The 26256-nt window shown below is 36.6% G+C and overlaps 1 protein-coding gene across 1 annotated transcript; it reads right to left on the bottom strand.

Moving 5' to 3' along the window:
• LOC6648362 (dorsal-ventral patterning protein Sog) lies at positions 1-22864 on the bottom strand. Its single transcript, XM_002071072.4, has 6 exons — positions 22344-22864; positions 11906-12015; positions 8910-9045; positions 3303-3362; positions 825-3130; positions 1-714 (listed from the first exon to the last, which is right to left on the bottom strand). Exons 1-6 carry the CDS (start codon positions 22714-22716, stop codon positions 460-462), a joined length of 3240 nt encoding a protein of 1079 aa, XP_002071108.3. The 5' UTR covers positions 22717-22864; the 3' UTR covers positions 1-459.
• Between the last annotated feature and the right edge of the window lie 3392 nt (positions 22865-26256).

Raw genomic sequence — 26256 nt, 5'->3', positions numbered from 1 at the left:
AGTTTTGGGTTTTCGAATTCTTGCAATAAAAAAAACACAAAAAAGAATAAAACAATTTCATTTTTTTTTAAAAAAAGAAATTCAGAAAATGCTTACTAGATAAATTCTAAGCTGGAGAATTTAACGCAACTGCACTGGTTTTTCTCTCTCCCTCTCACTATATCTCTCTTTCTCACTGTGGGTCATTTTAACTCCATAACCCTCTCGCTCACTTTCTTTCTCTCTCTCTCTCTCTCTCTCTCGGCAACTCGTTCACTGTGTATGCTTGTTGTTGTAAATTTTCCATTTTGTTGTTGTTGTTGTTGTTGATATATAATACAAGTTTACATTTGCTATAAGCTAGCATATGCATGATGTGTGTGTGTGTATAGATAAGTATGTGTGTGTGTGTGTGTGTGCTTGCATAGAGCGGCTCGTGGCCAAAAAAGTCCCGTTGGAAGCCTCGCTGACTCTGCTCGCTCAACTGCTGCTGCTGCTGCTCGATGTTAACCGTTGTTGTTGTTGCTGTTGCTGTTGCTGCTGCTGATGATGCGGCTGACGCTTGTGATGACGACGCGAACGTCGGCATTGCGTCGAGCAGCATTCATCAATGGGCGCTCCTGATCCATCATTACCGTTGCCTGGTTTCTCGAAGGGACGCCGCTTGCTCGAGACACGCGTCTGCTGGCAAGTGGAACGTGAGCAGCGTTTGCGATCGCAATTCACTTTGGAGTCCTGCGACAAGAAACAAAATGGGGGAAGAGAAACATAAATTAATTAGTTTTGCATATTTTATTGGAAAAAAGTTTGCAACTTTTTTAATGATTTTAGCTTATGATGCTTACCTTGCAACGACATTTGATGCACTTTTGTTCGCCATGCGACATCAGTATGGGATGCCATTCACGTCCATTCTCATAGATCTTATTGACCACCTTGCAACCACCGGCTGCTAGTATCTCTTCGGCAGTATGTCCTGGTGTCCTTGGCATGGCCTGATCGTGCAGCACATTTGGATTATTTGGCATCGACTTGTCACTATTCGAGCTACTCTGTTTGCCCTCGGGACAGACTTTGCAGCATGCCTTTTTATCAGGACGATAGGCCAATTTCTCGCTGCATTGCAGTGGTGGGCAAACCATGCGAGGACAACGCACTTCAAGGGTCAATGGGTCACAACTACAGGTGGTGCATGTATCAAAGCCATTGGGCGGCAAAAACGGATGCCAACTGGCGCCAGCCGGATGGAATTGATCACCCAGACGACAGCCACGACCACTCTCGGAAGCGAGGGCAGTTGGCTCCCGCTTGGGCATACAACTGGGACAGCATTCACCTTCACGTTGAATCAATTGTTCGTTGGGTGATTTGCACTTAAGTGCCGGACACTTGATAATCTCACAATTGGCCTGACCCCGCAGACATGCGCACATCTGACACGTATCCTGGGCACTGCGCCACTGTTCCGACTCATTGTAGAAGCGTCCCGAATGGAAGCATTTGGTTTCCGTATTAATCAAATGATTATCATTCTGATCGCCTGGCACTGGAACATTATTGTCCGTATAGATGGGGAAGCAGTGTGCCGGAACTTTGGTGCTCTTCAGTTTGCCACGCAATAGCAATTGCTTTGAATGTTTCGATTGCAGCTCCAAATAGCAGACACTTGTCTCCAATTTGATCAGCTCCGCCGATGGCATACCGAGACCAAAACCCTCCATATACGAACTATTGAATTCCTCAAGCAATTTACGTGTAACCGGTGCTCCAATTGCCTCAATTGGTTTCTCCTCCAAATACAATTGCATATCCTGCGATGGCAGGCCACTCAATGTCAGTTCGTAGTGCAGATTGCATTCATTGTCGATGGACATCCAGGCCATGCCCATGGAGTGTTCTCCTCCCACACTTGGCGAATGCTCGGGTCTCTTAAGCAATATGGGCTCCGCCGAGTCACGAGCATCGGCCACAGGACGTGGCACTAGGCGACCCCGAATCAGGCTAGTATCATGCTCGGTGGCCACATTCACAACCAGTTCACCGTCATAGAGGGATTCCAAGACTTTGGGACCGAGTTTCTCTACACTACCGATGGCCTGATTGAAATTAAAACTTGGCGTAAGATCCTCCAATTTGGCTTTACGTTTGCCCTCCTCAATTAGACTGATATTTGGTCTATCCTTGGTATTGACATGATCCGTTTCAATGTTATAGGCCAACGAGCCATCCGTATTCAGATAGACCCAGGCCAGGCCGCTGCTGCGACTATTGCTTGCCAAGGCAGTTGTCTCCGTGCTGCCACTTCCCGAGGCATGGGGGGCCAATAGAGTTTGGAAAATCTCACAGCTAGCTCTAGTCACAATATGTCCTTGAATGCGCAATTGTGGATATTTCTTTGATTCGACAATTAACAGCAATTTGCCACGTGACATGAGCCGTAAATTCTGTATGGATATGGGTGATGACAATTCGAGGACATTAATCTCAGCAGATGGTTTGCGTACACGCGGAACTTCATCGAATATCATCTCCTTGCGTTCGGGCAACTCAATGCGTACACTGAGAGCGGCATCGGCGAATTCCTCAGAGCCAAAGACACCATTGAATATCAGGGTTAGATGCATGGACGAGGCTACTCCACTGCTTGTCGACACAATGGCAGTGCCACCAGCTCCGGCCAATTGAGGATCCTGGATATTCGATGGTTCCAACAGTGAGCTAAACAATTCCGATTGCAATGCCGTATATTTGGCTATTTTACCGGCCAATGCCAATTCGGATTGATGCTTATTGCCCCACAAGAGGACCACATGGAGTCGATCGTCACGTAAAATGCGTTTATAATCTCGTGGTACACGTCGCCAGACACCACAAATTTTACCCGTAGCATTCTGATAGACACTCAGAGTGCCCGTTAATGTGGTTTCCAATTGATGCTCCTCCAATATAACACCGCCATCGTCCACAAACTGTATGGCCCGCGGACGACCCACTTTCGATGAGGTGTAGAATGAGTAATACAAGTTTTTCTTATGGAACAAAAAGCGTGCGGTGGCCACCACATTCTGTGGATTGTAGGTGGTATACATGGATTTCATTTCCTCACCCTTAAGGAAATATGATGTACGTCCCGTTAGCAGCGCAGCGTAATCTACATATTTAAACCCAAAAACAAAAGCAGAGCATGGGAAAGAGAAAACAAAAACAAAATTGTTAAAATAATTCAAATTGAGCCAAAAAAAAAAAAAAACAAAAAAAAAACAACAATTGTTAAGACAAGACAATTTGGATTAGTCTTTCAAATTATCAATCCTACTACTTACGTTTCATATTGCGCTCCTCTTCCTCACTGGGCACTGGCACATCTGAAGCCACATCCGTATCTACAAATAGAAAGAGAGAAAAGATGATTATAAGTAAAAAGACTGAAAGATAAGATCGACCTTAAATGGAATTTAGATTTAGACCTTCAAAGATCTTTAACCGCCTTCTAACGTCCCCCGCATTCTATGAATGGGAATGCGCATGAATGGATGGAAAAAAAAAAAACAAAATCAGGTAAAGATATGATGAGCCCTACACTACTGCCCAGGTGGCATTCATTAATCGTGCATAAATTTGTAGGGCAGGTAGCTACTACTACTACGACTACTATGTACTTCCAGGAATCCATGACACGCTCATTTGGTTTCATTTTTGTTTTTGGTACGTTTTTTTTTTGGCGTGAAAGTAGGTGGACACATTTCCGGGCTCAACAGGGGACTTGATTGACAGAGACCAAAAGGCACACGCACACAAAAACACAGAGGCCACATAAATCACAGTCAACGCCATCAAAAGCGAGGTTCGTTAGAAGTCGCAGGCAAACAGGCCAGGCCAAGCCCGCACTAACACAAAGAACAAGCCAGAAGGAGGGAGAGAGACGGAGAGATAGAGAAGGCCAAAAGCTGATTAAAAACAAGAACAAAACAAAACGGCACTAGTTCTCTTTTCTCTTTCCTTTTTTTTTTTTTTTTGCATATTCTTTGAAAATACCCATAAAAAAGGTTTTTGTTTTTTTCCTTTCACAACATTTTTCTTTCATTTTCTTTTGGCAATCATTATATATATATGGGATAGAATTTCATTGAATTTTGTTCGACACAAACTTCAGCACCTTCATATATAGAAGGCTCTTTAAAGTTTCTGCCACATTGGAATTTCGATTATTTTAAGCCAACTCCAACTCCAATACCAATTCTGTTACCAACTCACCCCCAACGTCATGATCATGAAATGATCATCATTATTCTCCTTCGACTTTAAGCCGCCAGAGATCGCATAATGAAGGGCGACAAATCTGACACCTTGTATAGCATTTTATTGAGACTCGGCCCTGGCCCTGGCCTTTCTGTCTCTCTCACTCTCTCTCGCTGTCTGTCTGTCTGTCTGTCTCTGGTTTGTGTGGGTCTTCTTATGGGCTGCGGCTGCTGTCCGATCTTATCGCCTGATCTTAATACGAGCCACTTCTGACCGGGGCCAGGTTTTGTTGTTGTTGTTGTTGTTGTTGCTGCTGCTGCCTTTTGCTCTTCGCTTCTCACATTTTTTTTTGTTCATTTTCAATTTGATGCGTTGTCCTCTTCTGTGGGTCTGTGGCGAGGCCTCTGCATTCTTGGCTTATTGGCAGATCTCAGGCTGCTGCTTTTGCTGCTGCCCTTGACTCGCGCTGCTGCTTGCAGATGAATGAATTTTTTTTTTTCAAAAGTTCTATCTCTGTCTTTTCTTTCGTGGCTTGGAGGGTGGAAGGGGGAAGTCTTCTCGTTTCTCGTTTCATTTCGTTTCGTTTTGGTTTGTAAGCCCAAGATAAATGAGTTTTGGTGAGCACAAAGACGACGATGACGACGTCGACGAAGATGCCGACAAAGCCAAGTGGAGAGACAAACGACACCTTGGCATTGACTCAATGCTTTGGTATGTGGGCTCAACTCAATTGAATTCAAAAAAAAAAACCAAAACCAAAAAAAGGAATATCTCAAATAAAGCCGAAATAGAAAAAAAAAATAAGAACAACATATTCCCAATTCATTATGAAAATGTCGATAGGAATTCCAGCGCGCTAACAAACTAGAAGCCTCCCGAGCAGTGCAAGCAGTGCAAATAGTTGACTCTCTCCCTCTCACTTCATCTAACTCTCTATCCCACGCTATAATTCTTTGCATTGATCCCATTTAAAACTATTTTTATTATATCTCATTCGTTTGCCTTATCGCTATCAACAATCTACAAAGAAAGAAAGAACGAATGGAGGGAGGAAAAAAAACGTGCCCAACCTAACAATTTTTAATAGACAGTTCCGTTTTGATGATGGCCCGCAAGCGATAAAGTTAAAGATTTTATTGTTCGAGCGAAACACGAATGAAACGAAACTCTCTAGTGATAAAAATCTGTGTCTGCTATCCTTTTCGGTTAAAAGAGGGAACCAAACAACCAAACGACCACAAGAAGATGTCATCAAGTGGAATTGTCAACGCTTAATGGTATCTGAGAGAACCTCGAACATGGAACCTGGTACACCCAATCGATGGAAATCACCCATCACCCAAAAAACATTAACTTTTATTGTGTCTACCTGTTGATAATGATGATCATTTTCGAACTGGTAAATGGTAACTGGTAACTGGTAAACTGGAGGACCGCCCGCCGTTTCGTTTCTTTTGCTCTCCCTTCCATTTTACATTGCTTTTTCCTCTTTGGGGTTTTGTATTTTTTGTGTGGCGGCGGCAAATGAGATAATTTAATAAGCGTTAAAATGCTCGAGTTATGTCATTATAAAAAATAACGAAAAACTGCATAAATTAACAGAGATCGAGATGGAGAAAGGGAGAGAGGTGTGGTGGGTGGCGATGGAGGATCGAAGATGGTTGGGCCAGCTAGGAACCCAAAATGGACATTTAACGCAAGGCAAGGCAAGGCAAGGCAATTGTGTTGGGGATGTTGATTATATGGCCATGTCATGAGAATCAAGCTTCAAGCCACTGACAACAACTAAACAACAGGCAAGCCAAAAAGGAACCCAAAGTTCTGCAAAACTACAGTGAACATCAGGATATAAGCGAAGAGTGTCATCTAATAAAAACCTTTTCGGTTCATCGACTGCTAAGCTTCACTGTCTTTCAGTGGTTTGTGCAAAAATGTATATGACAAAAGCTGCTGGCGGCAGCGTAGAGGCAAAAAAAAAAGGAAAAAAAATCCAAGTTAGGCAAAAAATAACTTTGGTAACGATCGTTGGTCCGTCATCAGTTGATGTTGTGGCAAAAATATTTTTACAATGGCCTCAGAAGACTGCGTGAGAAAGAGAGAGAGAGAGAGAGAGGGAAGTGTGCCCCTCTCCTTGCCTCCCCACCACACCCATTTCCCCCCTCCCCCCATCTCTTGAAAACTCCTTGCCTGGCCAAGTCAAGAGCCGCACCCGTATGCGCCAGCCTTCTAACTATTTATGGCAAACGAGTTGGTCTTGGCTTTGGGAAGTTGGTAAGTTGGCAATTGACGTGGCAGTTTTTCCTTACCCTCCCCCTCCCCCCCATTTTATATGCAACGCCCTGGTCTTGCTACTCGAGCTATGAATAAAAGTGAAAATTTTTGTTTGGCCTTTTCTTTGGGTGGAGAAAAGGTCAACGGTTGGTTTTTTTTTTTTTTTGGTTTTTGTTTTTGTGTGATTTTTCATGAAAGTAAAGAAAAATGAAAAATTGCCACAAAACGGAAACTAATGATGTGATGCAGCAGCAGCAACAGCAGCAGGCTGTCCAGCCCGGTCTCCTACCCCTCCCCGCCCCTTTGTGGACGTGCTCCTTCTGTTACCCCATTACCATTCCCGTTTCCTTTGGCCAAAACAAGTTTCGCATTTTCAGACATGCCACACAGAGACTCAGAGACGAAGTTGGAGTCGGATACAAAGTCTCCAAGTCTCAGGCTACCTCTTTTCCCTATACTTTGTCTCTCTCTCTCTCTCACTCTCTTTTTCTGTCAGTCGTTCTCTTTCTAACTAAAGGGGATTGGAATTCAGGCAGCACTTGGCTGATTATGTGAAAAATGTCACACATACACACAAAAAGAAAGACAGAAAACAAAAAAAAAAAAAAAGAGAAAGAAAGACAGGGAGAGGGAGACTTTTTTTTTTGTGTTTCTAATTGTGAATTCAATTCATGCAGAAAATTAGCCAAAGCCAAAAGCATTTGGCAGTGATTCAGTTTGTTGGTTATGCTTTTCGGCTATATAGGCATAATAAATAACATATATAGCCATAAAGAAATATATAGAAATGAAATTTATTTGAACACACCAGAAAGAACAAAAAACACAGAGAAATCAAACAAAACAAACCAAAAATACAAGACAAGACAGAGACAAACAAACAAATAGACAGACAGTTAAATGGAGCCAAAGACAGCTGTTTGCAAATGGCCTTAAATACTTTTAAACCTATCAATCTATCGATAAATGCAACGATTATTTGATGAATGTCAATACATCAAATTGTAGAGCTTATAATTTGACAATATGCGTTAAACTTCTAGTAAAGCTAAAGTATTGCATTAATTGAAGCTCTTTCGTATGAAAATAATCGATAAATGTAACGATTATACGAAACATTCATAATATTCTTAAATTATGAACTTCGTTTTGAAGTAAGACCTTTAAAACAGCTACAGAATCTAATGAATTGATCATATTATAGTTGAAAACTTGCATTAATTGAAGCTCTTACGTGTGAAAATAATCGATAAATGTAACGATTATTCGAAATATTTATAATATTCTTGAATTTTGAACTTCTTTTTGAAGTAAGACCTTTAAAACAGCTACAGAATCTAATGAATTGATTATATTATAGTTGAAAACTTGCATTAATTGAAGCTCTTGCGTATGAAAATAATCGATAAATGTAACGATTATTCGAAATATTTATAATATTCTTGAATTTTGAACTTCTTTTTGAAGTAAGACCTTTAAAACAGCTAAAGAATCTAATGAATTGATTATATTATAGTTGAAAACTTGACAATTGTTAGTTAAATTGATTCGATTAATTTCATTGATTCGTACTTTGAATGAAATACGACCTTTCTGGTCATGCATATTTATGTATAGTAATTACTTTCTTATTTCTATTTAGTTGCGCTACTCATTTAAGTGCGGGCACGTGTGTGCCCCCAATGGGAGACCTTTTTGTTTCAAAAAAAATGTAAGAAATACTAAACTAAATAAAGACATAAAGAACAATAAAATCAAACTTTAGGCGCCGTTTAGGCGATATCAAAAAATCAAATTGAAAATAAAATACACCAGAAACAGAACCAGAACCAGAAAAGTAGTAGTAGTAGTCGTAGTAGTATGAGGAGAAGAAGAGCAACCAACCAAAATATACAATAAATAAAAGCAAAAGTGGCAAAATGAAAGAACATACATAAAAATATATGTGCTAGAGATACCATTTTTTTTGTGGTTGTTGTTGGTATCTAGGGATAGGATATACATATGTAGATACTCACACATATATATCTATATATATATCGCTTTGGCGGCGACAAAAGACAGACAGAGACATAAAAAAGAAATATAAATTGCGTAGCGTTGACCTTCATTTCTGGCCAAGTAATTTTTCATAAACAATTTACGCGTTTCACAGGGGACGACACAGCCCCCTTCCCCCACCCCCCACCAAACCGCGATATTTTGCACCACACACTCAACAGAAAACTATGTATCAAAAGCAAAAAAAAATGAAAAAAAAATGGATATTGGGGGCCATCTTGTTCGCATTTTGTTCTTGTTGGTTATGTAGCAGCTGCTGAGTATGCTATGCTTAATTATTCATCATGTTCTATATGCTAATGATCGTTATAATGCTTAATGTGAAGAACAAGAAATAATCAAATGACTTTGACACTCACCATTATTCCTATCGCCAGGACATGTTTTGCAGCATTTGCCAGGCAATGAGATGGGATCATCACATTTAGCTGGCGGACATTCGTTTTTAATATTGCGACACTGTACACGGGCAACAATTCGTCGCTTTTTGGGCATCTGGAAAAAAAAATAGAGAGAACATAAGATACATAGATAGATGATTATGTTTAATCCGCGTATAAAATATATATCCTTCGTTTCAATTTTCTATCTCCTTTATGAAATGTTTGAGTTCAAAAGAGCATTTAAGTGATCGAAATGGCAAATTTGTTAAAATACGTTAATTCCTTATGATCCAATCTATATTAAAGATATATATCTTATAGTGATCTGAACCGAAAAATCGACAGAACTTTATCAATGTTGGGTAAAAGTAGCTTTTAATACCAAGTTGAATTGGAATCAGAACGACAAATGTTTGTAATTCCCAACTAGTTTTGGCCATACAATTAACAAGAAAATAGTGTGAAATTAATAGACTTTTGAAGGATCTACATATATGTATGTATGTATATATGTATATCAAATTTTGGAGAGTGATATGTATAAAGATGGGAACCTATTTCAAATTGATTTGGATTTTGCTGTTCTGTTAATCTGTTTTTTTTTTCCTTTTTTCTTGAATACCCTTACTATACATATGTTTTGATTTTATATATAGATAGATATATACATATATCTCTCATACATCTGTCAGTATTCACGAAAATCCATTATGCTATTTTATTTATTTATTTTGTTAGCCACAAAAATTAATTAGCGCCGCCATTTGGCATAAAAAATAAAAACTGCAATTTGGTTCTAAATTGTTTCAGAATTTTGTAGATTTTCCCCTTCACACACACATACACATCAATATATATATATATATATATATATATATATATATAGTAGATAAATATATAAATATAGACATTTATATGTATTTATTTATATGTCTTTCTCTCTCACTCCTGTGTGTGTGTGTGCTTTTTATTTTTATTAATTCGCCGCCTGGCCACTTTTTTTTTGTCTTTTTTTTTTGATGTTCTTTAAGTTGAGCATGTTTTAAATAATTTTATGAGTTGATATAAATTTGAATTAATTAATCGAAAACTGACTTTTATGCAAGCGACATTAAAAAATTAATAATAATAATAAAAATTATGAAATGAAGTCAGCCACAAAAAAAAGAGAATTGCCCAGAGAGAGAGAGAGAGAGAGAGAGAGCACTTAAAGGCCTAATTAAATGGCCAATTCAGTTTCATATTGGTCAATATACATTCTATACCTATATCTACCTATATATGCATATATATATATATACATATGTACATATATGTGTCTTTTTTTTTTTTTTTTGAGGGGGGTTTTTTGAACTGTCTGGTTGATGGCAGACTAACAATAACAACAACAACAACAAGAGAAAAGACTTTATGGCATTAATTAATATTTCAGCTTATAGATATATATATGTATATATATATATGTATGTTTGCCAGCATTCACACTGATTTATCAGTAATTTGTATATATATTTATATACTCTGCTCTGCCTATCGAGGACACGAAGAAGTGAAAAAAATGAAAAAATCGAACTGAAATTTCTTGGTTTTTTTTTTGTTTTTGCCTCGTGCATTTTGGCAATGCAAATTTTTTCGATTTTGTTTTATTTTGCGTAATTCGATGACAACAAAAACACACAATTGTAGATTTAACAAGGCTGCTGCCTGTCAACACACCCCGCCCCGAACCGCCCCTCCGAACTAACCCCTAACCCCATCCTTCCTCCTACATCATAATCAAGCATAAAAAAAAACAAGGCAAAGCCTTAAAATCAATATTAATCATGCGTAGAAATGCCATAAATTATGCTCATCTAAGTTTGAACGAATATAAGAATATGTATATATATCTATAAATATATATATATATATGTGTGTCTGTGTGTGTCTGTGTGTGTGTACAGGGTGTATATGGGTGCGTTGCGTACATACAAAATTATTTTCGCATCGCAATTTTTTTGTTTTTTTCTTCTCTCTTTTTTTCGCAGCATTTTTGGCAGCATTTTTGGCAAGACGTTTGGCTTGTAGCAAATGTCGACGGTCATTAGTCAATTGGTTAGTTGCCGGCCCCGCCCATTTTAGACTTAATTTGTTTCTCATGCTGGTTTTGTTGTTGTTGTTGTTGTTGTTGATCATATTCATGTTTATAGCTTAGCAAAGTGCTTTATTAGTTGCCATCTTGATGGGTATATTAAGCTCATTCAGACCAAACTCTTTGATCTATTTAGAAATGTGCGACTCGAAAAGTTAGTAAATTGTGTCGACTTTTGGTATACCATGTATCTGCTTTAAATTCACAATGACAAAAAGGAAGCATAAGTTATCTTTGGCTAACTTTGCTGGGAAATTTGTTGTACTAATATATTTTTTTGATTAAGTTTGGGGTTGTAAATGTGATACTAAAATCACATAATAACTACAAAAGTTTAAGTTAGAAATTTAATGGCTCTAGTTGAGATTTAAGCGCTTAAACAGACGGACTAATCAAGAATATATATCATTAGAGGTTTCTCTTTGAATCTACACTTTTTTCATTGGGTATCTTTAAGTCGTTGATGTCGTTTGAAATGTGCTTCATTGTCTTTAATGTTTAAATTTGGCAAACGATAAAATAATAATAAAATAAAGTGCATAAAATCAACTTGCAGGCAAATGTATGATTAGTTTTTAGAACTTGTTTGTCCACAATTTGTATAGTCTAAATCTCAAGATTTTATTATACTTAAAACAAGTTGAAAAAAAAAACAAAATTTGGCTACTATTTAAGTGACTGATATTTGATTAAAAACTCAACTATTAAATGCATTGAAAAGTTTAGAAAAAGTGACTTGTGACTTGTGAAGTTGATTAGTTTTACAAGGATTTTGGCTTAGGCCTCACAAATTTGTTAGATACTCTTGGTTGGTTATCTTTATAAATTTAGATTGACTTACCGCAACACATTCACATTTGATGCAATACATAACACCAAATGGAGGACCAAGATCCGCATACCATGTCGAGCCCAATTCGCGTAAAACTTTACCAAATTGACATTCCGTAACTGCAAAAAATAAAACAAAAATTGGAAATTAAACAAAAAAAAAAAAAATGCGGAAAATATCACTAAAAATACTAAATGATAATTTAGATAGTTGATGATTTGGTAAAGCTTTTGCATTTTGCCTTGTAAGCTATATATTGCAGTTGTTATTGCATTGTTTTTCCTCAATTGATATATATATATATATAGGTATATATATATATATATATATGTGTGTGTGTATTGCATTTGTCAGGCCACTGGCGCCAGTTCAGAAATTGCAATTGCCCATATATACAATTAGTTGTAGTTGTTGTTGTTGCTGTTTGAGGCAAAAAAGCTAGTTTTTGTTGTTGTTGTATTTTGTTTGTTTGTAATTTAATGATATATACTTAAAAACCATAAACTAAATGGGCAAACGCCCACAACAATAACATCTAAGCACCAAAAATCAAAAAATAAAAACCTAATACCAACTTAGGGGAGGAAAAAAAATAGTTGGGCCAAGCCAACTTTAGTAATGCCGACGTTTGTATACCCTTGCATATATTTTTATGAATTTTTGTACAATTATTAACAAGTCTAAAGGGCTATTGAATCCTAAATTTTTAAGGAATTGCTTGGAAAACAAAAATTTTATGAAGCTAATAATAATATAATGATCTTCAACTAATAATAATGAGAATGAGGTAAACAAATTCCAGATTCCAGGCTCTAACAAGTATTTAAGATTGCCGTATATACCCTTCTTTGGTAGGGGTATAGAAAAAAGGTTTAGTTGGGATTTTTTTTTTTAGTTTTTGTAAGATGAAAAGATGCAAAGATATTGCATTTCCTACTCAGTAATATTTTGTTGTTGCTTATATATTTTTTCGGGTGGGTAGAGGATCATGATGAATATCGTTTGGCTCTCTCTTTTACCCAGTGTTTGCTGTCGTTTTTGCAATTCTCATTCGTTTTGCAATCTTAGATCGTTTTGCCAACTTGTGGCGCCAGTTTGTACGTTTTTTCTTTTTTTTTTTTTTTTTGAGAGAGGCGTTGAGCGCTTCCGGCAGCGTTTTCAATTACAAATGCAAAAAGGCAACAACAGCAACGACGACGACGACGACGGCAGCAGCAACATTGAAGAAGCAGCAGCAGCAGCAACATCATCGGCAGCAGCAGCAACAACTCTCGATGGGGCGCTGCTGCTTGGCGCCAACAAGTGTCAAATTTGTGGGGTAAATAAAGAAGAGAGGTAAAGAGAAATACAGGGTTTGGGAGTAGAGGAGGGGCAGCAGCAGCAGCATCCAATTTTGAGATAGTCTCAATTTCATTAGCAACATTTTGCCTTTTTGTTAATTGGATGCGCGCGCGCGCTCTCAGGCTTGGCCAAGTTTCATTTTGGTCGAGCGGCTCTCGTAGTATGCAAATCAAAGTGGCAGCGCGTTAAATTATTAATATATTTTAATTACCAAACAAGACGATACAAACACACACACACATCAATAGAATCGAAAATTATGCTAAAACTTTTGGCGCCAGTCATAAAAACAAAATAAATGTAAAGCTTTAGCAGCAACAAAATTTCAAAACCAAAAATGGGAATACATATACACATCTACATATATATATGTATGTATGTATATATGTATGTAGATGTGTGCGTGTATTTTTAAATCTAATATTAAAATCAACTCATAAAATACAAATTAGAGACTCATTGTTAAATAAGGTAAAACGAAACGTAATAAAAACTAATAAAAGTAGATCATTTTTTAGACAAAATGAGAGGAAGAGAAAGACAGAGTGAGAGAGAGAAACATTTGATAATAAAAAGATAAAATTTTTAAGGAATAAACCTTTGTTCCTTCTCGCTCATTTAACACCTGTTGAAGAGCCACAGGTGGTGGTTGAGTGGGTGGCTTTTTGGGTGGCAAGCAAACCAAAAAAAAATTAAATCTATGCTTTAATATAAAAGAGGCTGAAGGCTAGAGGCAGACAATTATTTGCTATTTTTGTTGTTGTTGCTGCTGTTTGAGCTGACCGCCCTGGCGTATACGTGATAAGTGGCGCTAACGATTCGCTGCTACGTTTATCAAGTGGCATTGTTGTTGTTGTTGTTGTTGTTGCTCTTGTCATTGGCGCCAGTTTTATTTGCGTGCGAAAACAAAATCACAAAACAAAAAAAACAACAACAACAAAGTAAAATAAAATTGTACAATACAATCAACTAAAAAAAAAAAAGAAGAGAGACAGAGAAAGAAACAGAAACAAAAAAATAAAGTGAAATATATACTCATAAGGCGATAATCCAAGCCATGACCGATAATGGGCTATGCGTTTGCAAATTTTGTGTGTGTGTGTGGTTTTTTGGCGGGGTTTGAGGGGGGTGTGTGTGTGCATCCGATATAGGGAAAAGAGAAACAAACCAAACAATTTTGTTTTGGTCTAGACAATTTTGATTTATGGGCCTGAGAACTGGCTAAGAATATTTTGGTGCAATCAAATTGCTAGGAATTCAATTTAGTTGCTGTTTTGTTGCTGTTGTTGTTCCAGTTTGCAATTATTATTATTAGATGAATGTTTATTGATTTTTGAGATTCATTGATTCATTCCAATTGCAATGAATAATTTCCTGACAAGCAAAACGTGTGCAATAAGTGAAAAACACAAAATGTCTAAAGAAAAGCTTAACAAACACATATGAGCATAAGCAATATCTATATAGAATTTATATAGATGGATTTGTACAATTTGTTTGCTGATATTTTTAACTTTAATTTAAGACGAAATGTCTAGAAATAAATTTTGGCTGTGCTTTATTTTTATTTGTTTTTTTTTTTTTTTGGCTTTCGTTTTGCAGTGCATTGACTCACACATCACGCAGAGAGAAACAGAGAAAGAGAGAGAGAGAAAGAGGCAGAGACATTAGGTAGATAGGTAGAAAACCAAAGAAAATGGGGTGTGGCACAGGGAGGGGGATCAACAAAAATGTGCAACAAATTATGTGTATAAAAGTTAAAAGTGTTTGTGGGGTCAAAAAAAACGAGTCATTAGCAAACAAATGTGAAAAATATTTATAATCATCTTTTATGTTGGTCTATATGTATATGTATATGTATGCCATGTATGTAAATGCATATGTATGTATTAGTGTCCTTACAGAAAAAGGTTTCCATTTGGTCAATAAAACCTTAAAATAAACGTTTTAATGATTTTAGTTTTAACTTTAGGCAACTGTTTGAAATTGTCCACATAGAACTAGTTTCAATTAAGCTAAGTAATTAGTTTGAAGTTTTTTTTTTGGTTTTTTCCTAACTTTCAAATTAAATTTTGAGGGTTAAATGTTGTTAATTTTAGATACAACTAGTTGCTAGTTAGTTAAGTAATTGGTTTTCAGATTTTGTTGACTAAAATTGTATTTTTCTTTAACTTTCGAGTCAAATTTTGAGGCAGAGGCTATGCGAAACTAGTTCATAATCTCCAATAGAACTAGTTGTCTGAATGTTTTATGAATTTGTTGAAATTCAAAAAGGTTTTTCGTTACTTTCAAGACAAATTTAATTAGTTGACTTAATAGACTTAATTAACTAGTTCCATGAAATTGTAGAAAGTTTAGTTTAGGAAATTAAGCGTTTGGAACTAGTTCCATTTGGTTTAATTAACTAATTAACTGAACTACTTAATTTGGACACTTAACAGGGGCAAACTGTGTGTGTGTGTGCCATAATCCCTCTTAAATGGACTAACAAATTTTCATTCTCTTATCTCTTGTGTTTTTTGCCTACAATGTGCTAATTACACACTCAACAACTACAACAACAACAACATCAAGAAGAAGAAGAAGAAAGGTTGACGCCAAACACCAACGACACGTGGATACCCAAGTTGCCTTTGGTCTTTCTCTATGGTCATTTGTTATTTGTGCCGCAAAGAACACCAGCAACAACAACAACAACAAAAGTATCTTATGGCTGGCAAATTTGTGATTGTTGCCAAATGCGTTCGCGGTTCGCATTCGCCTGTTGCCTGTTGCCACTGCTGTCATTGTTGCTGCTGCTGACTCACATGACGCAGAAAGCGACGCAGACGCAGACGACGTCGGCGGCAACTTGGCGCAGCGATTTTACCCCCAATTTCTTTCTTATTTCGTTTTTTTGGTTTTTTTTTTTTCTTTGGCTGCCTTTGAAAATGTTCGCCGTTGACGATTTTTCTTATTTGTGTGTTGCGTACGCGCTTTTAATTGAGTTAAAAGATCAGATCAGGTCCATATATACTATGGCCAAATACATATATAAATGTATAGACATATATATGTATATAGTGTGAGGGATATATAGAGCAGCGCAACCGAAATACGTTTATCTTTTCGCATTTTCGTCTTTTGGCTTGTCTCTTGTTTAATGTTTTATTTTTGTGTGTTTTCATTTCTTGTTGTTGTTTTATTTGTTTCTTTTTATTTTAATTGCTGCAAAAATAATTAGCGCAAAAGTTAAAGCTCAACATTGAAATTCATAAAAATTCAGAACGAAATGGAAACTTATACTATACAGATATGTATATATATCTATATAGAACAAGGTATCAAAGGGTGCGGTGTGGTGTGGTAAAGAGAGGGCGGGGGCTATACAAATTGAGGTGATTTGTTGTTGTTGTTGTTGTGGGTGTAACCATTCGATATATACGACTGGGTGGTTTTTTTTTTATTATTTCTATTTTTAATTTTTATGATTATGTTTATTGTTTAGCTGCCCTTGTTGTTGTTGTTGTTGCTTTTTTATTTGCCATTTGGTTAAATTTGACAGCTACGAGTGTTGAACTGTCAATCAGTCAGTATATCGGTTAATCAATCAATCAAGCCAATCGATGAATGAACTGAACTGAACCAAACCCATCGAAAAACCCTTTGAGTTTTTTGGAGCGGCATACAATAAAGAAGAAAAAAACCCACACAGAAAGAAAGAGAGCGAGAGAGAGAGAGAGAGAGAGAGAGATACAAAGTCAAGTGGGAGGCAAAGTAGAATAAGGCTATCAAGGTGAACATCAAGATAATTGATGAAAGTTACAGATCGTAAAATGAAAAGAAAATGAAACTCACATAAATTTTTCATATTTTGCCTTTTTGTGTTCATATAAATGAACTTGTTCAACACTTGCCAATGAACTAGTTCGCAAAGCTAAACTCAAATTGAACTAGCTGCTTGAATGAGGCAAAAGATTAAAAAGAACTAGTTGTAATCAGTAAAGAAACTAGCTCAACGTTTTATTAAGGAAATGTTGAGCACTTAAAAGGTGAAAATTCAACAAATTTAGAGGAAAAATCAGAAAACTGTTGAAAAGGCAGCAAGGAGGGAGTACTTTGAGAGACTTTGTTTGAATTTGATTTCTGAGCAAGTTTTAAAGGAAACTTTTTCTTAGTTTGCCCTTTGAATATATTTTATAAGCAGTTTTCTTTTTTTTAGGGAAAATGTTCACCCAATTAATGATATAAAAACTCTCAAATTCCAGGGAGTTGTTTTTTTTTCCTTCTTGTTGGTTTTATAAGCAATTAAATGATTTAAGTGCAATGCAAACAAACAAATAAAATGAAGGGGCACCAACTTTATTTTCTCGACACCCAAAAAAAAAAAAAAAAACCCCAGACCAAGTTTTTCTATGGTGTTGTTGTTGTTGTTGCTCAATGCACTTTTTGGGGACATGGCAGAGTCTAATGAAGATTTCTAATGACTGATTAACGTGGGGCACAGCAACAACAACAACAAGTTGTCCAGCAGGGCGTTGATAATTTATGACAGCTGGATTGGAACCGACCAAACGGACAGACAGACAGACAGACAGATAGACAAGAGACTTCGTCGGCTTGGCCACAAAGCAAATAAAAAGCAAACCAACCAACCGATGGACAAATACAAATGTAAACAGAGAAACCAAATACAACCGATGCCAAGATGCCGCTTCTGATTAACTGAAAGTAAGAAACTGCAACGCCTCCAACGAACCACCAACAACAACATCAGTAAGTAGTAGGCAACACCAATACTACTAACAACAAAAAGAAAGAAAAAGTTCAAAAGTAGAAAAGCCGCAAGTCAAATACACAGAAAGATAGAGATAGAGAGAGAGAGAGAGAGAGAAAGAGAGGGGGCGAGAGAGATGCAAGATTCAAGTCGAAATTTCTTTTGCTTATGAATGGCAAAAATGGAATCTAAACATAGCAAATTTGCATCTTCAAACATTTGTTTTCGAGTGTATTCAAAATTGTAATTATTTTGTTGTGTTTTTTTTTTTTTTTGGCTATTTTGGAATAGGCCGATGTGCAATATATATACACAGATATATACCGTTGAACGTCGAAGTCATCGTAAACATTTTCAATGACTATTTTTATTTTTGGTTTTAGTTTTGCATTTTGGTTTTATTTTTGCTCCCCATTTACAAACCAAATCACGCGACTCAGCGACTAACTGACTGACTGTGTGTCGTTTGGGTGTGTCTGTGTGTGTGTCGGTGTGTGTGTGTGTGTTTGCCCCGCCACAGATGTCGGCAAAAGTTCAGCAGGCAAGACACTACCAGAAAAAGCAGCAGCAGCAGCAGCAGCAGACTACAAAAACAATTGTAAATACGTTGGCGGTTTGCTGGCTAATTTTAAATGCGCTGATAAGTTGCACAAATATGCTGAGGATGTATATATAATTTTTGTGCTTTTCTTTTGCTTTTACTTTGGTGTGTGTTTTTTTGTGTTTGCTTTTTTTTTTTTTTTTTGGGTATAATGGTGCAATGAATGATGGTGGGAAGGGTGGGTGGGGGGTGGGGGGGTCAATCGCGTCATATGCAGGCAACAGAAACAGCAGCACGCGATTTCAGTTTAGCTAAAAGAACTCAAAACTGAAGGCCAATTATAAAAAAAAAAGAAGAAAACTTCCAACAAATCAACAGAGTGAATTATCTTTATCTTCTTTAGCCAATTTAACTACAAGCACTTGAAAATGTTGCTAGAACTTTAACAATTTAGCCAAGAAAAGTTCTTGATACCAAAAAATAAAGGTTCATTTTTTAAGTCTTCCACTAGCGAAGAAACCCAAAAAAAATTATTTATAATTTTAATTTAATCTAAATAAAACCGAATACTTTAAAGAATATATATTCGAAATTACTTAATTCAGCTTTTGTTTTGGAAAATGTTCACTAAAACTTGCAACATTTGAATAGAAAATCTATGAATTGTTTCTAGCTAAATAAAATGCTTTAGAAAACCTCTCTAGAATTGAATAGAATAAAAAACAATATTTCAAGCAACTATTTCAATTGAACAAAACACAAATTTTTAAAAATTTACAAAATGTTCCCAATAGTATGATCAATTTTGTAGAAGAAATTAAACTTTTTCGAAAATAAATTGAAAACTTTTGAAGCAATTTCTAATTAATATTTTTGTGGCAAAGTTAGGCAACATTTTGTAGACTTTAAAATAAAAAACTTGTGAAAAAAAATATTTAAAAAAAACTAAAACAGAAAAGTAATTTTTTTCCTCAATATTGTTAGGTTTTTGGGTATGAAACTTATTGAAAAAAGTAACAATTGTTATAAGATGAGCTTAGAGATGGACAGAAATAAAACTAAACGAAAAAAACTCTTTAAAAAGCTAAAAGGAAACAACTTATTCTTTTGAAATAATTATTAAAAATTGCTTCAGAATTTCAGAAAAGAATGATAAAATTAAGATGAAATATCGATAGATCGATAGGCCAGAGATATGAATAGTATCTCTAGCTATGTCGGCATATTCTTAAGCCATATCAGAGATGTACAATTTAGATGATGCGTAGAAATTAAATTTCACATGCATCTGCAGATGAGTTGTTTGGCTTGCTTAATGCTGATTGCATTCCCTTGATAATTAGAATGCGTAGAAAGAATGCTAATGCTGATGATGATGATGATGATGTTGCCGGCATGTGCTAATGAAAGGCCCAGACAAGAGATGGAGATGGCGCCCCAATAAACTGTTATTAGCTGCCAAATTGCACTGACAGAAAGACAGACAGACAGACAGAGAGGCAAAAAAACCAAACAAAACTAGACAGATGAAGTTATATCGGAACGGAAACGGTTAACAACTGGCAAAAACCTACGAATTCAATATAATAATCTGTTGAGGATATGAGGCGGTCATCATTTGGTGGGCTGTTTTTTTTCTTTTTGGCAGAAGTGGGAGGGGGGTTTGATTACTTATATCGAACAGTAGGTTTTAATGCCTACACAGAGAGAGAGAGAGACCCAAGCAACCAACTAACCAACCAACCAACTTTATTTGGTTTGTGTTTTTTGTCTTCTGAGGGTGGGCGAAGAAGTTTTTCGTTTTTCGTTTTTCGTTGCAATTTGACACCTTGTGGGCATTAAGTGCTTCCTCTGCCTACTCAAAAAAGAAAAAACCGAGACGAGAAACCCAAAATAAGAAAAACCAAAAACGAAAAACGACAAAAAAAAAAAGAGGCCTTAAGCCAAGCGAAGAGCACATGCACATGATGATGGTTGGCGACGCCTCGTCTCCAAACCAAAAAAGGCTGGAAAGAAACAAAAAAAAAAAAAAAAACAAGAAACCAAAAAAAAAAGGAAAAAAAAATCATGTTGCAATGGCAACAAATTGGTTGCATTTCGTTCGTTTGCCTCTCGTTTTGGGAGGCTGTCGCGACGACGACGACGACGACGCAACAGAAACAAACAAAAAACCAAAGCATACAATTGGGGGTAGACGACTATAATAATACCCTCTAGACCAATTTGATCTAATGAAGAATACTCACAATGAACTGAAATTTTAGTGAGATTTCTATATGCCCCAATATTTGTAGAGGGTACAAATACATATATGTATGTAGAGTCAGTGAATGGAGTAAAAGAGATGTAGGGGGAGGGGTGAGGTAGGGGAAGGGGATATGTGGCCGTCTGACAGACGTTAACGTATTTTCGTTTCATGATACGAAAATATGCTTTGGCCGCCGCCGGCTCGTTTGCTGCACATTACGTAGGCACATCTTGATTTTTTTTTTCGTTTTTTTGTTGTTTTTTGTTGTTTTTTTTTTTTACACGCATTCATTAAAAATAAGTTAACAACTTTTTAACACCTAACTGGGCGGCAGACAGTTGTATAAATGAATTATGCTGACGCATAGCGGGGAGCAGAGATGAGGTCGGAGATAGATAGAGAGCGAGCGAGCGAGAGAGAGAGAGAGAGAGCTAGTCAACTTTAGCTTGTTAATCAGTTAAATTAAATGCGAAATGAACAAAACGAATTGCTTGACTGTTTTCTGTTGTTGTTGGTAGTTTTTAGTTGGCCAAAAAAAGAAACCTACGTTAACGTTAAGTGTGTGGTGTGGTGTGAGGGGTGTGAGGGGTGCGTGGGGAGGTGTGGTTAGTGGGGGGGGTGATTAGCTGCCTTCAGTCATTCATTCATTAAAATAAAATCATCATCAACATCATCATCATCTTCATAATGAATTGAATTCAAAAATTGATAGCAAAAACAAAAATAAGTTTTAGCTTGAAAGATTTCATTTTCTCTTCCCCCTCTAATTGTGGGGAGAGAAGAAAATATTTGCAATTGATTTAAATGGGTAAGTTAGAATATTAGTCCTATAAAATTTCAGCTGGCATTGTAAGACGAGAAATGCCTCAAAGTCGTTGGTAATAAAAAATAGGGAGAAAAAATAACAACAACAATAAACTAACCGCAAGCAGTTTTTGTATTATTAAGCTAACTAACGAGTATTGCAACTAGAAATATACCCTACTACTAAGTAATCAATAACTAAAGGAAATACGAAAACCGAAGAGTAGCAAATTATGGCAAAAGGATGTCAGGGAGAGAGAGAGAGAGAGAGATCGAGAGATCGAGAGAGAGAGAGATAATAGCTCTGGAAACAGGAAATGCAGCTAATCAAGCGTATGGGTTTAGAACAAATTGTTTGTTGTTGTTGTTGTTGTGTGGCTAGAGTGGGAAAACTAGTAAAATGGTTGCAACTGCCACCGACGTTGCTGCTGCCGCCGCCGCCGCGTCTAGGCAGGCCAGGCCAGGCCAGGCCAATCGAACCTCTGATCAGGTCGAGCGGAAGGGAATTCCCGTTTTCCGGATTAGGGAAAACCCCCCGCACCACCACCACCAACACGCAAGAGGGATTAAGCTGGGTGCGAGCAGCACCTCTTAGTTGTGCACAACAATAAATGTGTGTTTTGCTACCTGCTCGGGGGGAAGGGGAAAAACCCATAATAGATTGCACCTAGAGACAACTGGGCGTATGCTTAACTTGTGTAATATAAGCGTAAAATAGAAATAAATACTTGACAAAAACATATTGAATATCACTTACCGGCTGGTCTATTGGAACGTCGTCCCGTATCCGACTCCTCGAACATGAGTGGAGCATGACGGCGACCCAACACTGGTTGGCTGAAGCATGCAACAACAAGAAATATGGCCAAAATGAGCAGGTGACGAGGTTGGCAAAAGCATCTACCGGCTGTGATTGTTGTTGTTGTTATTGTTTCTGTTGCTGTTGCTGATGTTTCCATTGGTGATGTGTTTCGGCTTTGCTTTTCTGTTTTGGCGGGGATGTTGTTGTTGTTGCAATTGCTGCTTTCGTTTGTCACTGTTGCATGTGTTTTCCAAATTTGCACTGTTCCCGAGGCTGTATTGGCCCAGTCGGCATTTTCGTTTAGCATATTTTCCCGTTTGTTATACATAATAATTTTCTTTTTTATATTCTCACCGAATTTTCTTCAATTTTATTTTCTTTCTTTTTCTTTTCGTTGCAACTTGATACAAGTAAATGGAAAAGTAAAATAGGAACGTATTGACACACACTTTTCAATTAATTAAACAACAAACAAACAAAATAAAATTAAAAAAAAAAATCAATTATATATATCAGAATATATATATATATATATTAAATTGATATAGATTTTTGTTGTTTTCTCTTTTATTTTTGCGTAGCGCGATCAACCGACGGTTTTTTTGTTCTTCTTTTTTTTTTTTTTGTTTGTTGTATTTTGTTTGCAGATTAGATAACACACGCGACTTTTTTTTATTTTTATTTCTTCGTAATTTTTTTTTTTTGCTATTCTGATTGTGTGTGTGTGTAAATGTTTGTGTGTGGTTTTTTTTTTTCTATGATTTTTCTTTTAGTTTAGTTTTAAAAGAACTAATAATTTTAGTTTGAAATAAATTTCTTAATTTTTGCACCTTTTTCACACTTAAAAAAAAAAAAAATAACTCAAAATGTGCAAGTAAAGAGTTTTCCGTTTTTTTTTTGTTGTTTTTGGATTTAATAGATTTTTGCACTTTTCTCTGAACGATCGATCGAACGAACAAACGATCGATTTGAATTTTTGTGTGTGTGTTTTTTCCTCTTTTTTCTGTTGTTGTATTTTGTCGAACGAAACGTTTCTCAAAGTTGTGTTGTGTCGGCGAGTTTTTATCTACTAGATAGTTCACGGGGCGCACACGCCGTGTATATTGATGCGACGGCTGCTGCGCGTTCTACCTATATACATATATGAATGACGCTGACTGCGCGCAAGATAGAGAGACTGTGTTGGTGTTGGTGTGTGTGTTGTCTCTCAACGAAGTGTGTCGGTGTGTGTGTGTGTGTGTGTGTGTGTGTTGTGCGGTTGCGAACGTTTCGGAAAATAATGTCCACACACGGTATCGGTCGGTTGAATAAATAAACTAAAGCCCCAACAAGCGCTGACGGCAGGCAGCAGCAGCAGCAGCAGAGGCAGAGGCAGAGCAGAGCAGCGCAGGCAGAGACAGCGACAGCAGCACCAATGCCGGCGTAAGAGAGTGAGAGAGAGCTAGCGGGAGAGTATTTAGCAAGAGAAAGAGAGGGAGAATGCCAGAGAGACAGAGAGAGAGAGAGCAAGAGGGCTAAGACGTAAAGCAGGCAACAGGCAGACCAAGCCAGGGCCAGACCAGGCCGGTATAGACAGACAGTCAGGCAGGCAATAGCAACAACAGCAACAACAAAGAGAGCAACAAAGTTGTATGTTGCCTTTGCCTTCTTCGTGTGCTGCTGCTGCTGCTGTCGATCGGGCTTTTTGGGCAGCAGAAACATCAGCAACATTGCCAGCGACAGCAACAACAGCAGCAGCAGCAGCTTGCAATTTTCTTTTTGCTCTTGCTATTGTTTGCATTTTTTCGTCTTGGCTTAAAAAGTTTGCGCATAATTCTTGCGCTAATACATGTGTGTGAGTCTCTGTGAGTGTGTGTCTGTGTGTGCGTGTCAGCAAGTCGCGTGTCGCCGAAGATTCTTGCCCGATGACGAACGAGCGCTGCTTCCTAAGCATGCAAAGAGTTGAATGAGCGCAGCAACATTGCGAAATGTTGTTGTTGTTGTTTCTGTTGTTATTATTATTGTTATTGCCAGGGTGGGCGCATGCGTGGCCGCTGCTGCTGCTGCTGCTGCTGCTGCTGCTCCTTCTCTCGCAACATGTTGCGGTCATTGATATCAACATGTTGCCAACCCAAAAAGGTTGTGCAAACATTTTTCGCTGTTTTCTGATGCGTGGGCAATGGGCGTGAGCTGAGATGAGCCTCTGAGCACATCATTTATGACCTGCTGATGCTGCCGCTGCTGGACCAATCATCGACTGGCAACGAGAAAAAAAAAAAACGAAGGGATCTTACAGATCCGCCATAGTCCGAGCCAAGACATAGGATTTCTCCCATTATAGATATGAAAGGCGTTTAAAATTCACACAACATTCGATGTTCAATGTACAAAAATTTCTTTATGATTACAAAAATATCTCATCTTTGTTTACAAGATCAATTGGCCAATGTGAAAGATATTGAGTCATAAATGAAAATCGGCCAAAAACTATACGCAAAGATAATGGTTCTTTTAGTCATTCTACTTTCTTTTCAGGACTTTATTTTCGCCAATATCATGATGATTTTATGCGAAAATGGTCAAAATTTTACTTCTTGGTGGAAATGAATTTTGAAAATCGATCAAAAATTGACAAATTGACAGATTTACAACTCAGACTGTATTTTCGTCAATTTCCAGCCGATTTCAAAAAGCAAATTAATTAATTTCAAGACGACTTAAAAAAAAAAAATCATAATGCAAAATTAAAAAAAAATTGTTTTCCAGATTTTAATGCGCCTTAAAAGACATTATTTATGAATTTTTCAAATACTCCAAAAATTGACTAAATTAGACATTGATGAAATAAGATTTATTGTAATGTTTTGCTTGATAAGATAACTTTATAATTTTCGTCAATAATAAACACAATTTAAAATTGAATTTAAAAGCATTATAAAAATGATGCTTTCGAGAATCGGTTAACATATGGCAAAGTTACAGGTACAGTGGCGGTCACGTATTTAAAACGTTTTTTTTTTTTTTTTTAGTTCCAATTTTCTCGGCTCCTTAATAACTTAATCGAAGGATTTCTCCCATTATAGATATGAAAGGCGTTTAAAATTCACACAACATTCGATGTTCAATGTACAAAAATTTCTTTATGATTACAAAAATATCTCATCTTTGTTTACAAGATCAATTGGCCAATGTGAAAGATATTGAGTCATAAATGAAAATCGGCCAAAAACTATACGCAAAGATAATGGTTCTTTTAGTCATTCTACTTTCTTTTCAGGACTTTATTTTCGCCAATATCATGATGATTTTATGCGAAAATGGTCAAAATTTTACTTCTTGGTGGAAATGAATTTTGAAAATCGATCAAAAATTGACAAATTGACAGATTTACAACTCAGACTGTATTTTCGTCAATTTCCAGCCGATTTCAAAAAGCAAATTAATTAATTTCAAGACGACTTAAAAAAAAAAAATCATAATGCAAAATTAAAAAAAAATTGTTTTCCAGATTTTAATGCGCCTTAAAAGACATTATTTATGAATTTTTCAAATACTCCAAAAATTGACTAAATTAGACATTGATGAAATAAGATTTATTGTAATGTTTTGCTTGATAAGATAACTTTATAATTTTCGTCAATAATAAACACAATTTAAAATTGAATTTAAAAGCATTATAAAAATGATGCTTTCGAGAATCGGTTAACATATGGCAAAGTTACAGGTACAGTGGCGGTCACGTATTTAAAACGTTTTTTTTTTTTTTTTAGTTCCAATTTTCTCGGCTCCTTAATAACTTAATCGAAGGATTTCTCCCATTATAGATATGAAAGGCGTTTAAAATTCACACAACATTCGATGTTCAATGTACAAAAATTTCTTTATGATT

Source organism: Drosophila willistoni, assembly GCF_018902025.1.
Source record: "Drosophila willistoni isolate 14030-0811.24 chromosome XL unlocalized genomic scaffold, UCI_dwil_1.1 Seg141, whole genome shotgun sequence".
In the NCBI taxonomy this organism is placed as follows: Eukaryota; Metazoa; Arthropoda; class Insecta; order Diptera; family Drosophilidae; genus Drosophila; species Drosophila willistoni.
The sequence above is the reverse complement of the archived record's forward strand: the minus strand, read 5'-3'. Positions and strand labels throughout refer to the sequence as shown.